General features: G+C 36.1%; 1 protein-coding gene across 4 annotated transcripts in view; it reads left to right on the top strand.

Annotated features, from left to right (window-relative positions):
* LOC132123776 (semaphorin-5A-like) overlaps window positions 1-14992 on the top strand; it is a 183344-nt gene that overhangs the window by 32606 nt on the left and 135746 nt on the right. For 2 of the 4 annotated variants that reach the window (XM_059534407.1, XM_059534410.1), the window contains one exon: window positions 6899-6934. The exons of the other annotated variants lie outside the window; for them this stretch is intronic. In XM_059534407.1, the coding sequence (XP_059390390.1) occupies window positions 6899-6934 (36 nt within the window). The remainder of the gene's footprint in view (window positions 1-6898; window positions 6935-14992) is intronic. 4 annotated transcript variants of the gene reach the window in all.

Raw genomic sequence — 14992 nt, forward strand, 5'->3', positions numbered from 1 at the left:
TCTGTGAAAGACTGCGTAAAAAAATTGTGGAAAACTTTAAAAACAATGTTCCTCAACGTCAAATTGCAAAGGCTTTGCAAATCTCATCATCTACAGTGCATAATATCATCAAAAGATTCAGAGAAACTGGAGAAATCTCTGTGCGTAAGGGACAAGGCCGGAGACCTTTATTGGATGCCCGTGGTCTTCGGGCTCTCAGACGACACTGCATCACTCATCGGCATGATTGTGTCAATGACATTACTAAATGGGCCCAGGAATACTTTCAGAAACCACTGTCGGTAAACACAATCCGCCGTGCCATCAGCAGATGCCAACTAAAGCTCTATCATGCAAAAAGGAAGCCATATGTGAACATGGTCCAGAAGCGCCGTCGTGTCCTGTGGGCCAAGGCTCATTTAAAATGGACTATTTCAAAGTGGAATAGTGTTTTATGGTCAGACGAGTCCAAATTTGACATTCTTGTTGGAAATCATGGACGCCGTGTCCTCCGGGCTAAAGAGGAGGGAGACCTTCCAGCATGTTATCAGTGTTCAGTTCAAAAGCCAGCATCTCTGATGGTATGGGGGTGCATAAGTGCATACGGTATGGGCAGCTTGCATGTTTTGGAAGGCTCTGTGAATGCTGAAAGGTATATAAAGGTTTTAGAGCAACATATGCTTCCCTCCAAACAACGTCTATTTCAGGGAAGGCCTTGTTTATTTCAGCAGGACAATGCAAAACCACATACTGCAGCTATAACAACAGCATGGCTTCGTCGTAGAAGAGTCCGGGTGCTAACCTGGCCTGCCTGCAGTCCAGATCTTTCACCTATAGAGAACATTTGGCACATCATTAAACGAAAAATACGTCAAAGACGACCACGAACTCTTCAGCAGCTGGAAATCTATATAAGGCAAGAATGGGACCAAATTCCAACAGCAAAACTCCAGCGACTCATAGCCTCAATGCCCAGACGTCTTCAAACTGTTTTGAAAAGAAAAGGAGATGCTACACCATGGTAAACATGCCCCGTCCCAACTATTTTGAGACCTGTAGCAGAAATCAAAATTGAAATGAGCTCATTTTGTGCATAAAATTTTAAACTTTCTCAGTTTAAACATTTGCTATGTTATCTATGTTCTATTGTGAATAAAATATTGGCTCATGTGATTTGAAAGTCTTTTAGTTTTCATTTTATTAAAATTTAAAAAACGTCCCAACTTTTCCGGAATTCGGGTTGTATACATACACACATATTTAAATATATATAAATTCGATTTTTACAATTTACATTTTATTCTATTTTGATCAAATTAGCATAAAGAAATTTCTTTAAAAAAAAAAGACTCCCAACTTTTGAAGAATCTAGTACAATTTGAATTCTATTTTATATTAATACTTGTATATTAATACTTTATCAGTATTGAATGAGTATGTTTGTTTGTTAAATTGCTCGTGGCTCAGCCTTCTTAGATCCATTTATTTTTCAGTTGAATGTTCTGGTATACATAAGCTAAGAATACATGCTAACTGATAATCTGACTCAAATATGGTGTAAATAATAATAATAGGAATAAGAATACATTATTTATAAATAATTAAATAATTTATTAATTTAATATTTAATAAATTATTTTAAAAAGTATATTTAATGTATTATATATTGGGTATGAAATAATAATAATAATTATTATTATTTGAATCCTTAAATATTGTATTAACTTAATAGCAGTAATAAAAAGTTACAAAACTTATTCAAGGATTGAGATGTTAATTTATACCACGTTCAGAAAGCAGCATCTGTCTGACACTTCCTCCACAGAGTTAATGTAGCTCTTGCTTATCCAGCTGCACTCACCCGCTGTCCTTCACTTCCCGAAGGCCTGTTTTCTTTCTTGATTCAGATACTTTAGGGGAAAAAAGGGCCCACACTGGTGTGGAAGTGTTGGTGGGCTATTTGTGGGGTGTCCAGGTTCTGCTCACCCCCATCTGTTTGGGTGAGAGGGGACAGGAAGTTGTGGTGACTCTATAGAAGGTGAATTCATGCAGAAGTGTGGTGAAATCTGCCCTTGCAGTTTAGCAGATGGTGAGGGTTAGAATCAGGGCTCAGTTGTCACTGGCATTATTGAATTTTTTTTTTTTAAATCAGTTTGACGTCTCTTTCTCTAAATATATTATCTGCTAAATAAAACTGTTTGGAGACAACTTGAGTAATGATCAGACACATTTAGATTTCCTAGGCATGTCTAAATCTCTCTCCTGACTGCATTAGCATGACCTAGTGCTAACATCCAATGATACATTGCCATTATGAAGAGATTTTTGTCACTTGCAAGAATATTTTATTAAAGAAGTCTCTTATGCTCACCAAGGCTGTATCTGTTTGATCAAAAATATTTTAAGGCTGATATTCTAATCCGTATATTGGAATGATTTCTGAAGGATCATGTGACACAACCCACAATGTAGAGGGTTGCTATTTCACACCCAACACACACACTCCATGGTTCACAGGGGTCCCAGAGATCTGCGGTTCGCCACTACATGTACTATATTGATATGCTAGTGAGTGCTTTGTTTAAATGCTGTTATTCTACCCAAAAGTGCACCTATAGCTCGGTTAGCTCTCTACAGTTCAGAAGGTGACCCAATATAACCTAACTTGAGTGCAATAACACAGCTGCTCATACCAAAACAAGCTCTTGTCTGGTACTTAAGTGACTGCTGCTGGCCCATCGCATGGCCCTCGCTGCTTACAAACACATACGAAGAGTGATGTTCTCAGCGGAACCCTAGACATCTCCTACGGATAGGAAACCGCTCACAGATGGGCCGCCCTGTTTGTCTAGGTAGTAGCGTTGAGGTCAAACAAATACTAGGAGCGCAGAGCACAAGTTTACAGGTCAGCATGTAGGATCAGGACCTTGTAATGATGTTGTTGTGAATGTTAATGTCAATTTTGAGTTCGTCCACTCAAAATGTATTCCTCACTTCATGAACCACTTAGGTTAGGGGGGGCAGGAAGTGGAACAGACTGAATCCTTTATGTATTTGGGCACTGTGATTGACAGCCAACTGTCCTTTGCACAACATGTGAATGGTGTCTGTAAGAAAGCTAATCAGTGTTTATTTCTTCTGAGACCGCTGAAAAAATGTAATGTTAAACAGGATATCATGACTACAGTCTATCGGTCACTTGTGGAATCAGTCATGACATTTAATATTGTTTCTTGGTATAGTCTACTTTCGGCTGGAAATATGGAAAAATTATCAAGAATTATTAAGCAGGCATCAAAGATTACTGGGGTCTCGCAGCTTCTGCTTTCAAATCTTTATTATGTGGCAGTTAAGAAAAAGCAGCTTCTATTATTACAGATTGTACACATCCGCTTTATGATGCTTTTGAGCAACTTCCATCAGTTTGCAGGTTTAGAACTCCTTTGGCTATGAAGGCTTACAGGAATTATTTTGTGCCCAGTGCAGTAACTATTTTAAACAAGGTTAAGAGATTGTGTGTAGGTTGTTTTTTAATTCTAAAATGTTTGTTTTACAATGAACTGTGTATTGTGGATTGTATGTATGTATTATGTTGCATTGTATGAGAGCCTTTTAACCAAAGAAGAATTTATATCATTGCTGATAGACAATAAAGATTCTTTGAACTCTCAATCTGTCAGCTACTGTTTGCATTTACAATGCATATCGACTAAATTCATTTTTGTGTATATTCATTTGTTTAGTTTTTTTATGTTCAAATGTTTTCTTATTCCAGCTTATGCTAGCTATAAGTTGGATGCCCTGAACATACGAAACTACCAAATTTTCTGTAAAGCTGCTTTGCAAATGTGAAAAGCACTTTACAAATAAACATGAATTAAATTGAATGAAATTTAATGGAATTGAATTGAAAAGTGGTCTGTTTAGGTTTGGTTTCTTCTGATTTGTTTAGCATCCTAACCACATAGCAACACCGGCTCTACCAATGGTGTGAGTTTGGGGCGGAGCTTTCTGTTTATCCAACCAATGGAAGTGGAGTCTTGAGGAAGCTTGTTTAAGTAGATTCTTTTATTATTATTATTATTGTTGTTATTGCATTTGGCGATGCTAAAGAGGACCTTTAAAGTACATTTTATCACTTAACCTTTAGTTTCATACTTTAAAAATCATTCTCACATTCTTCTGCTCAGACCTTGTAATGAGCAAAAAATCCTGTAGATTCTTAACCAGGTTAGATGCTATATTGAGTTTTATGTGGATGAAAACAATGCTGTGGGATATAGACTTACAGTCTTCACAATGAGACGCATTATATAAAGGTCTTGTACTCTTATTTATGGTGCTTTTGTCTGCTAAAATGTTTTTTTCAGAAAGATGTTTCATCAGCTGAAAAATAGGTTGTTAAACAGTACAGTCCATTGAACACACTGTACTTCTATCCCTCACAGCCTCATTTTCATTTGAAAATTAAATATGGCGCTACCCTGACTAAGGTCTATGAATCATACAGGAAGAACCAATTCTGAGGGTTTTATACAGCTTATGTGGATTTTTATGTGGATTTTTTAAATTCACCTGACACTGTCTGAAATTAGCTCTAAGGCTGTCGACCCAATTGGAAGTCATAGGCTGTATCCTAATATGCATACTAAATCAATGCACTAAGAATACAAATGTACTTTGCTGGAAATGGGAAAAGTAAATAGTTTTAAGTCTATGGTAAAGCAGTGTTTCTGGATACCACAGAAATTTGTCATTGCCTTTTAATACATTTTTCATATTCATTTTTGTGTTAAATTTTTAATTTTAATATGTTCCCTTATTAAAGATTATAATATATAAGCCATTCATTGGTTGATTTTCCTGAAAATTGGTTTCTTTAGGTTTGTTTTGATCTGGTTTTTAGCATCCCATTCCACATAGCAACACCGGCTCAACCAATGGTGTGAGTCTTTTAGAAGCGTGTTTGAATGCAGATGTTTTTGCTATTCCCTTTGGTGATGCTAATGATGACCTTTAAAGTACATTATAACTTAAGGCGCATACCTTTAAAAACATTCTCACTTTTTTTTTTTTTTTTTTTTGCCTGAAGTCAAAAGAAAGTGTTCTTGAACTCCTCCTTCCTCCTATTGCAAAAGTTATGGATAATATTAACTCAAAAATAGCTTTCAGTGACATACTTCCAAAATGATGATTTTGGACAACCATAGTGAAACTGCTCAGAATAGCAATAAACTGTCAATCTCTACTTGTATTATGTTCCAGAACCTCTTGTGGAACATTTCATCTCATGCCTGGATTTGACTGCTCATATACTATCTAATTAGCCTGCTGGGCCGCCATATTTCAATTACTCTAACGAGGTCTGCAGGAAAGAGCATACGTCCCCAGTTAAAATTTATTGTTTAAACTTCATTGTCTTAATGTCCAGACGGTAGTATTTGGAATATTGCCAGATTTGTCAGACCAGTGAGAGAGAGAAGAAGAAAGAGAGAGGTTTGTTTTGTAATTGCATTCCCATGCAAGTATAGCCAGCAAAACATCAGCAAACCTATTAACAATACACGCTTGATTTTCGTAACCTTCTCTTTTCTCTCTATAATGAACTATTAGAACCTAAAGAGCTGTGAGTAATCCTGCAGGTAATGCATTGTTTATTTTGTATGAATATTCTCCTACTGTGTTGATAGTTTTAAATTTTAATGTCCTTTATTTTACGTTGAAATAGCTACGTATTGCTGTGTTTTTATTATGTTGCTTCTGGTACGTATTGCGTTGGTTCAGAATTTAAATATCCAGGGACTGTCACTAAAAGTTAAATGCTCTCTTGTTGAAATACCCTACACCAAACCCAACCCTAAACCTAACCGAGTGTTAACAAATGCGGAACTGATAAAAAAAATAAAAATAAACGCATTTGCTGATGCAACTGTGCCATTTCAACTTCCTAATATGCAGATTTGATCTGATTCCAACCAGAGCTCCTCGCCTCTTAAGTCTGTCTCCATACATCGTGAGCTACCGATCAAACCTATGAAAACTCATAGCAATGAAGCCGGATATGTGCGATGCTAATGTTCAAAAGCATCAGTTTTCAAATCTCCCAGCATATTAATATTGTTTTGAAGTCATAACCTAATTTTCTTTAAGTAATTGTGTGAAAATTATGCTTTATTAATCGAAACTCTGTAAATTTGTGTGAAAAGGAATAAAAGGTGTCAGAGTTTTACTGCCCCTAGTGTTCATTTATTTTGGAAACTGCAGTGATATACTTATTTGTACATATTTCGCATCTCGCTAAAAAGTGCACCCAGGTACATTTATGCCATGAGACCAGGTAGTTAATGTTTTCAATATTCCTAATGGAGTCTTTGGAGAATTGAATGCATGTTTTGGAGTTTGAAAGTGAGTCCATGGGGATTGAGCATCTCATAAAGCAATTATTCAGTCTCCTAAATACCTTAATTGGTTTAGATCTACATTAAAATTCATGTTGTTTTAATAATGTGCTGCATTTCAATGTGGCGTACACCATCAGATTGTATTTCTTTTCTCTCTAAGATGTTAATAAGCTTATTAAGCAGTGTTTTTAAATGCAAGAGATATATTTCTCACATGCATTTTTCTTTACTTTGCCCCACATTTTGTGTCTCCACAGACAACAGAATTCAGGTCAGTAGGTATTAGGTTTTTAGTAAACATTAGTTCATCATACAAGTTTACTCACCCCCTTAGTGTTTCAGATTTTCTTCTGTTGAACACAAAAAATACTTGAAAAATCTTGAAAAATGTTACAAATATTTTTGTCCATACAGTGAAAGTCAGTGGGGTTCAAAACAGCATTTGGTCCCTATTGACTTTTTATTGTATGTATATAAAAAAATAGAGTAATTTTCTTAGAAACATCTTTTGTGTTTAGAGAAAGAAAGTTGGACAAGTTTGGAACGACACAAGGGTGAATAAATTATGACAGAAATGTAATATTTCGGTAATCTATCCCTGAAGCTATAATTTTTTTCTTCTCATCCTCCCCCAATTTCCATTTGTTGATTCCATTTGTTGATGTGTTGATGTCTGTCTTCATATTGGTGTTAAAATATGATCAGCAAATTGCTTGGAGGAAGAGGAAAGTGTGTTGGTTTGTGCTAACAGCCCTGTGGTTGTCTGGGATGTTCTAGATGGGACATGGAGTCACTAAAGGAACTTTCTATAATCTACCGAACTCAACGCATGCCTCAGTTATGCCTGCAGCTGTATGACATGCTCTGTCCTGTCAAAACGTTAGGGCTATATCATGTCATTCAAAGCTGGGCTACATAACTCTGTCTTCCTCCTTTTCTCTTTCCCTCATTCTTTCATTAGCACCAGCTTACAGCCGACATTGTGTCTACTTGCATTTCCTTCGTCTTCTTTTTATGGGACAAATTACACCCCGCACATGAGATTAATTGGTCCCACTGGAGCCGTGTAATTATTTACATTGTTTGCATATCCGAGAACTTCATAAAAAAAAAAAACAGTAATAAAAGAAAAACCTCTTGCCGATCAAGAGTCTGTCTTTTCCTTTATTCCTGCACCAGTATGTTGGTATTCAATTATACAGCAGATGAAGTAGTTCTCTTGTTATTATCTTTGTGCCATGACAGCATGTACTTCTAACCTGATATACACTCACACACTCGTTTTCAGTCTGGACATGTGTGTGAATGTTTTGATGAGTAGTTGTGTCACAGTTGGCAACTGGCTAAAGATGTAACCTCCTACTTTACGAAAGCTTACTATTTCAAGTTAAAATCATGCACTATGGTTCAAGTTCCTGTAGGACTTTTTACAATACTTTTATACAGCAAGGACACATTAAATTGATCAAAAATGAAAGACATTTGCAATGTTACAGAAAAACCTATTTCAAATAAATGATGTTCTTTTGAACTTTCTAAAAAATGTATCATGGTTTCCACAAAATTATTAAGCACAGCACTGTTTTTATCATTGATTATAATAGTAAATGCTTTTTAAGCACCAAATCAGCATATTAGAATGATTTCTGAAGGATCATGAAAATTATGCTGAAAATTTTGTTTTGCCATCACATGAATAAATTACTTGTTTAAAATTGTTTTAAAATAGAAAACAGTTATTTTAAATTGGAAAATATGTTTTGTTCTTGTTGTTGAAAATTGTAATTGTTTTACTGTTTTTATTTTTTTATTTTTTGAATGCAGTTTGCTGCAAATAAATGCAGCCATTTATGGAAAATGATACTTTCTGTAATAACTGTGATACTTAAAAAAAAAAAAAAAAAAAAAAAAAAATATATATATATATATATATATATATATATATATATATAGTTTTAATTTCTTTCAAGAATAAAAAAGAAATCGTACTGACCCCATCTTTTCGACCTGTTGTATCTGTTTTATTATCTGTTTTAAAACTGGTAAATTTCTATTGGTGGGCCAGACCAGTTGTGTAAAACATGAAAAGAAAATCACAGTAAAGCATAATTGAGGACAATAACTATCCATCCAATCCAATAAGCAAAACATAACAAAAAAGCTTTTCATTTCAGTTATCAGTTATAATTTTATATTAGACAATAGCCCCTTTCATTTTTTGAGGCCCACCCAAAAGTCAATCTTGCCTGTAAGTGAACCCAGAATAGACACGCGCCTTTACAGTTCACTCATGAGGGTGAACCCTATTTATTCATAAAGGTGATTGCTTTCAACTGCTGAAGGGCTTCAGTTGTACAAAGCTGACATGCAGCTGGGGATAGTGATAGTGTAATTTGCTTCAGTTTTTGCCCAACTCTTGGAGGCCAAGCGTGTAATTAAACCTCTAAAAATGTCAAATGTTCAGAGCGACAGGCATTATGGGCCTTATCACTGCACCTCCAGAGGTGTGTGTATTTGTGTATGCATGCATGGGGGTATATGACGGGTTAATTTAAACCACATAGGGAGTTTTGTGTCACGTTAAGCATACGTAGCAATTGGCATCAACAGTGGGACACCTGAAATGTCAGTCAGTCTGTGCATTTCAATGTCTGGTTTAAACAGGATTCTACAACTTAGGAGAACATTTGATTTTGCTTGTCATCTCTTTTAAGAGCCTGTGAAGGTTTATTTCTTAAAAAGGCTCCTGTGATGTGGTGGAGGCTCACTGCCTGTGTCACGCTCTGGCATTTAAATGTCTCCAAAAACCAAAGCTTTGTAGAGCATGTGGAAAATATCTCAATACTGTCAACTAAAAGTGGTTTGAGTTATGAGTTAAAGTCAATAAGGCTTTGTGACAAAACAACCTAGTTGCATCTCAGAGGTTGTCCTTTCACAACACATGAGACTTTTGCAGTGTTTCATATAAGTATAAACTTGATTTAAGATGTTAAATGAGGATAAATGAAACAACTGAGGTATTTGATCACAGTGTTTTTGAGATCTCTTCTAAAACTTTAGAGGAGACACTTGAGGGTCTTTTTCTTGGATGAAAAGAAGAGTAATTGTCTTCATTTGCAACTGAGACTTAAAAAATGTAGGTTTTAGGTCTATTAACGTTAAATAGCACAGTCATTTTAAAAGGCAATTTATGTTTATTACTATTGATTATTTTTTAGCACAAAAAAAAAAAAAAAAAAATATATATATGTATGTATGTATGTATGTGTACACACACATCCAACATAATGTTGATTTCTTATCATTATGATAACAATATCCAGTCTTTAGTGTCACATGACCTTTCAGAAATCATCTAATACACTGATTTGGTGCTTAAGAAACATCAAAATGTTGAAAACAGTTAAACTGATTACTATTTTTGTGGAAACTTTTTTTTCCCCAGAATTTTTTTGATGAATAGAAATTCAAAGAACAACATTTCTGAAGTAAAAATATTTTGTAACATTATAAAATGTCTTTAATCTTACTTTTAATCTAAATGAATCCTTACTAAACAAAATAATTACTTTCATTCAAAAAAATCTAAACCTTTTCAACAGCAACTTTTATAAGCTTTCTAAATAAAATTAATGAATATAGTTTAATTGAAAATATAAAGCGAAATAAGTAATCAAAAAACTAACAAAAACATATTTATTTGATTATTTGATTGTTGTAACGTCTCACTCTTTTATGATACAGTTTTTTTTCCAGCAAGGTCTGCTGTCAGCTCACAGACTTTCACAGTGAGAGCTCGATGTTGCTTCCTCCTGTTCTGTAGCACTGCTCATGTTCTTTTCTGGGGGGGATTCTGCAGCACAGGATGATGACTTTATCTGACAATGATAGTTTCACACAGAGATAAACATACAGTAAGAGAAGACAGGGAACCTTGATCTTGTCTAGTGTGTTGGTATTGCTCTTAAAAGCCTTTTTTGCCATATGTACTGATGATTTATCTTTTTAATCATGTGGAATAAAAAAATAAAAACCGATAGTAGAGTGTGTTGCCACCATTACAGTTAAAGGACTAGTTCACCCAAAATGAAAATTTGCTGAAAATGTTTTCACTATCAGGCCATCCAATATGTAAATGAGTTTGTTTCTTCCTCTGAACACATTTGGAGAAATTTATCTCCAAATCAGTTGCCCAGCAATGGATCCACTGCAGTGAATGGGTGTCGTCAGAATGAGAGTTCAAACAGCTGATAAAGACTTCACAATAATCCACAAGTGAACCACACAACTCCAGTCAATCAGTTAATGTCTCGTAAAAGCTTTGTGTTTTTAATAACCAAATCCATCATTAAAACATTTTTAACTTCAAACTGTTGCTTCCAGTTAAAATAGAAGAGCTCTATCCATAGGAATTGCTCTGTCCAGTAAAAAAAAGTTGTCACATTTGAATTATGAGAGAAATATGCACAGATCAAGCAATAGTCAATAGTCCCGTAGTTCTGCATGGGGGAATGTTATGCAAACAAGGTGAAAAGTCAACCTTGGCCTAGATTTGTTGTTTTAAGGCACAGGTTAAATGCACCTTATCAAATACCTTTTGTTTTAATGTTTATGAGCCTCGGGCTCTTCTTCTTGCTTTTGAAAATGCTTCATGTGTGTGTTTTAATGACCTTGTTATAACGGGCTGGCTCAGGGGTCGTTACTCTTGAAGAGAGCCACATAACTACAGAGCTACGTCTTGCTTTCAGCATCAAAAAAGCTTTGTCTGTTATATATCTAAGAATAGTCAGTGCTAGTTCCATCAGAGGCTGTGTAGAGAAACAGACAGTTAAAAATAAAGGCTGTGGATACCTTGGGAGAGTCAGGGTGTGACGGGATGAAATTGCTGGGTATGCTGTCCCAGATTTAAATCTGACTTTGTATGTGGCCAACCAGCCCAAAACTACTCTTTAACAGCTCAAAAGCTATTGCACTGAACATAGCCTACAATATGTCAGTCTTTAAGTAGTATTGTTTTCATTAGCCTGCAATTGTGGCTGCCTACCCCCGACAAGTTGAATCCAGTTCCAGCCAAGCCCTCCATCAATTTCATCCAGTTGTTGGCTGTCAAAGTGTGGGAGAAAGGAAAGGGTTTTTTGTGTGTGTGTGTGTGTCTGTGTTTGTGTATGTATTATATATTTTCTTCTTCTTTTTTAGTGTAATATGGACTTAAACAGATCAGCATGTAAGATTTTAAGATAAGCTGTTGGCTGGTGTCCGATAGTTGACAGATGTTGTGTGCTCAGATGTGCAATCTGTTAAAAAAGTGTTGGTTTAACACAATGGTCCTCAATTCCAGTCCTCGTGTTCCAGTCACTTTTGAACATTTTGTATGTTTTTCTTATGGCTTCAGACATTTGTTCTATTTGAATGTAAGTGCACTATGATGTGGACATCACAGGATATTCCACAATGATTCCAGTTTGAAGCAAACATATGCTTTCCATTCAAAGTGCATTGAAGTGTGCGAGATGTAAATTGAAATTGTATTTATTTACAGAAGTATATAATGTAACACTTGTCCGTGTGGGAAGACGTTGCACAGCACAAATCCATGAATGAATGTTCCAAAGTGCAGTAAACTTCAACAGATTTCCTCTGCTCAGGGAGTAGGGAGCAATGAACACTGTGTAGGGACCATGTCAGTGGGAACACAGTTCATGCATGGAGCTCACTTCTAACGAGCTTATTATCTGAGTCAGGTGTGTTAACAGAGAGACAAATTTAAAATATGCAGAGCTGGGGGGCATGAGGACTGGAATTGAGAACCGCTGGTTTAACAGATTGAGAGCGCACTGGACCCAAAAGCAGCATTAGATTTGAGATGGAAATGGTTCTGTCTGGCTGAGAAAAATATCAGGAGAGGATAAAGAGGTTGCTAGCGGAAAATTCCATTCTCACATTGAAAAGCAGTAAATGTTTACTGACTGACATGCACACGCTGCTCCTGGGAAACTGTTGTGATAGTTATTTGCTCAACCAACTAACACTTTGCTTTTTTTTTTTTCACATGTTCAGGTTTGCCTCTGATTTCCTCTTCGTCACTTACAAATTCCAAGAGAAAATCACAAAGATTATAATAACATATTGGCTTGCTGTACAGCACAGTCATTATTTGTATCTTCATAAATGCTGCTATGATAAAATGCATCTGTATTTAAATACTGTAGAACTGAATGCGGATGGGACTTGAAAGACCTATTTTTATTATTTTTATAAGTAAATCTATTCCATTTAAGTTATAGCAAATAAGTATTGTATAATTAACAAAATGATTTATTCTTCTCTATTACAACCTTCACGTAAAAAAAAAATACATGAATAATAAATAAATATAAAGACAACAGTGTAACACAAGAGGTTACTGTCACACCCCTGTGGACTGTTGATTGTGGTTTCTCCCTCTGTGTCCATATTTGGTTGTTCCTGTTCTCATTATTAGTTAATCGCCTCATTGTGCTCACCTGTCTGCCCCTCATTATCTGCCCTATATTAGTTCCTGTCTCTTGTGTTCTAGTTCCTTGGTTATTATGAATGGTTATGTAGGGATGCCGTCACTCTATGAATTATTAAAGACTTTGTATTACTATCTTCATCCTCATTCATTACCTCATGCACCTGACCATTACAGTCTGAGCATTGTTTTTGTTTTTGTTGTTGTTTGTTTAATTGAAATTATTTTTGTTTAATTTAAATTATTCACCCAAGCAACTGTGCCAACATGTTTTGAGTCCTAGTCCATTGTGCCAATACCAAAACACTCCTCCCCGATGTGTTTAAATGACTACCGCCCAGTAGAACTCACACCCATCATAATAAATGGTTCAAGTGACTGGTTCTAGCACACCTCAAAGACTGCCTCTCACCCACACTCAGGGGTGTAGCAAATGCGAGGGATGTATGTGGTTTGTTTATAAAAAATAAAAACAATGAATACAGTGACCGGGGGGGGGGGGGGGGGGTACAAAATGCAGGGCTTCATGCTTCTTGTCTGTCTGCTTCGTGTCTGCCTTTTCCTCCCGCTTCATCTCTGTCTTCCTCACTCCTGGCCACATCCTCACATACACCCTAATCAAAACATTTGAAATGAAAACACACCAGACACACGGATGGAAATAATAATTTTAAAATTAAAAAAAAATAATTTTTTGAAGGTCTTGATAGCCAATAAGCAGGATAATGCTAATATATCGATTCGCTCACTTTTGCTTCACATATACAGTGTCAAAATCGTGGTTAGTAGCTTTAAATGTTGATCAGGGACCCTCCTCTCTAAATTTGCTGGGAAAAATCCGTAATGTGGACAGGTATGCTAAAAATCAAAAGTATGTCTATGTGAGTGAGTGCATTCACAATCACCAGCTGAGAATAACTCATCAGGTCACCTGTCTGGATGTCACAGCTCATGAATGAACATTTCCCATCACTTAGGCAATCCTTGCATTGACGTCAATTATAACAGGGATGGCCAATTAGGATGTTTCTCTAGATGGAGAGGGCCAATTCAGATAGCATGACTGAGCCTCATATGAAAATGCCCTTTATTTATGATTTGTGTGTATTGACACCTGGAAGCAGCCTGTACCAGACGACCTGCACTTTGCCTTTTTCTGGACCAGATGTTGCTAATGCCTGCTCATGCAGTTTCCTCAGGGGTGTTGGTAAAAAATATCCATTTTAGTGGAGACATCAGGAATGGCAGAATGAAAGACAGAGACGAGATATTGAAATTGATCTACAGAGGAAATAAAAGCTGTCTGTGACTGTCTGCCGTTTTGTGTTTCCTTGTTGTCGATCAATATAGTAGGAAACCTCTATTTCCCGTCTTGTTCCATTATTGTTTTTTCCTTGGGTAAAGTCTGGTGTTTTATAGCATGTGTGACTTGTCTGCTCTGTAACAAGAAGATACATCATCAGGATGGTGCAATATGTATTTCTTCTCCCACAAGTGGGTTTGAACTCCAGCGTTAAGAGCCTTCTGGAGAAGAACACAACATGGATGTGTAGTAAAGATCACATACTTAGATCTGCCACACTGTATGCTCATTTGAAGTGAATAATTATGAGCTGTCACCTATGGCAATGAATGATAGTTGTGTTAGTCAGTGACCTTGTGTGAACGTAGTCTATTGAAAGAATTTGGCACCCAGGCCATCCTTAAAAATATTTTGGTTTGCAGTAACAGTAATTAAAAAAAAAAAAAAAAAGGGTCGGTAGGTAGGTCTATTTTTGTGACGTGATGACGTTGGTATGAATTTAAACAAATTAGCATATCGTGACGTCACTGACTGGGTCTTCAACCCGTGCCTTCGGGCGCATCATTGCAAACCTCATTTTGATGCAGGCTATTTAGACCACAAACAAATTTAAATCTTTGTCAAAAACATGTTTATTGCATGAATTTCAGGTGAGAAAAAAAATGAGGTACGGTTTTACTTGCATCCACAGCTACGTATCAATGCAACCTACAAATGAGAGAACGTTTACTTTGCTTTCTTGGGTTGTCACTTTTGTGAAAAAAAATCCTGTTTGATTTGAGTGACGAGTGTTCATTGAATCGATTGTAAAATCGA

This window comes from Carassius carassius, chromosome 42, assembly GCF_963082965.1.
Source record: "Carassius carassius chromosome 42, fCarCar2.1, whole genome shotgun sequence".
NCBI classification, from domain to species: Eukaryota; Metazoa; Chordata; class Actinopteri; order Cypriniformes; family Cyprinidae; genus Carassius; species Carassius carassius.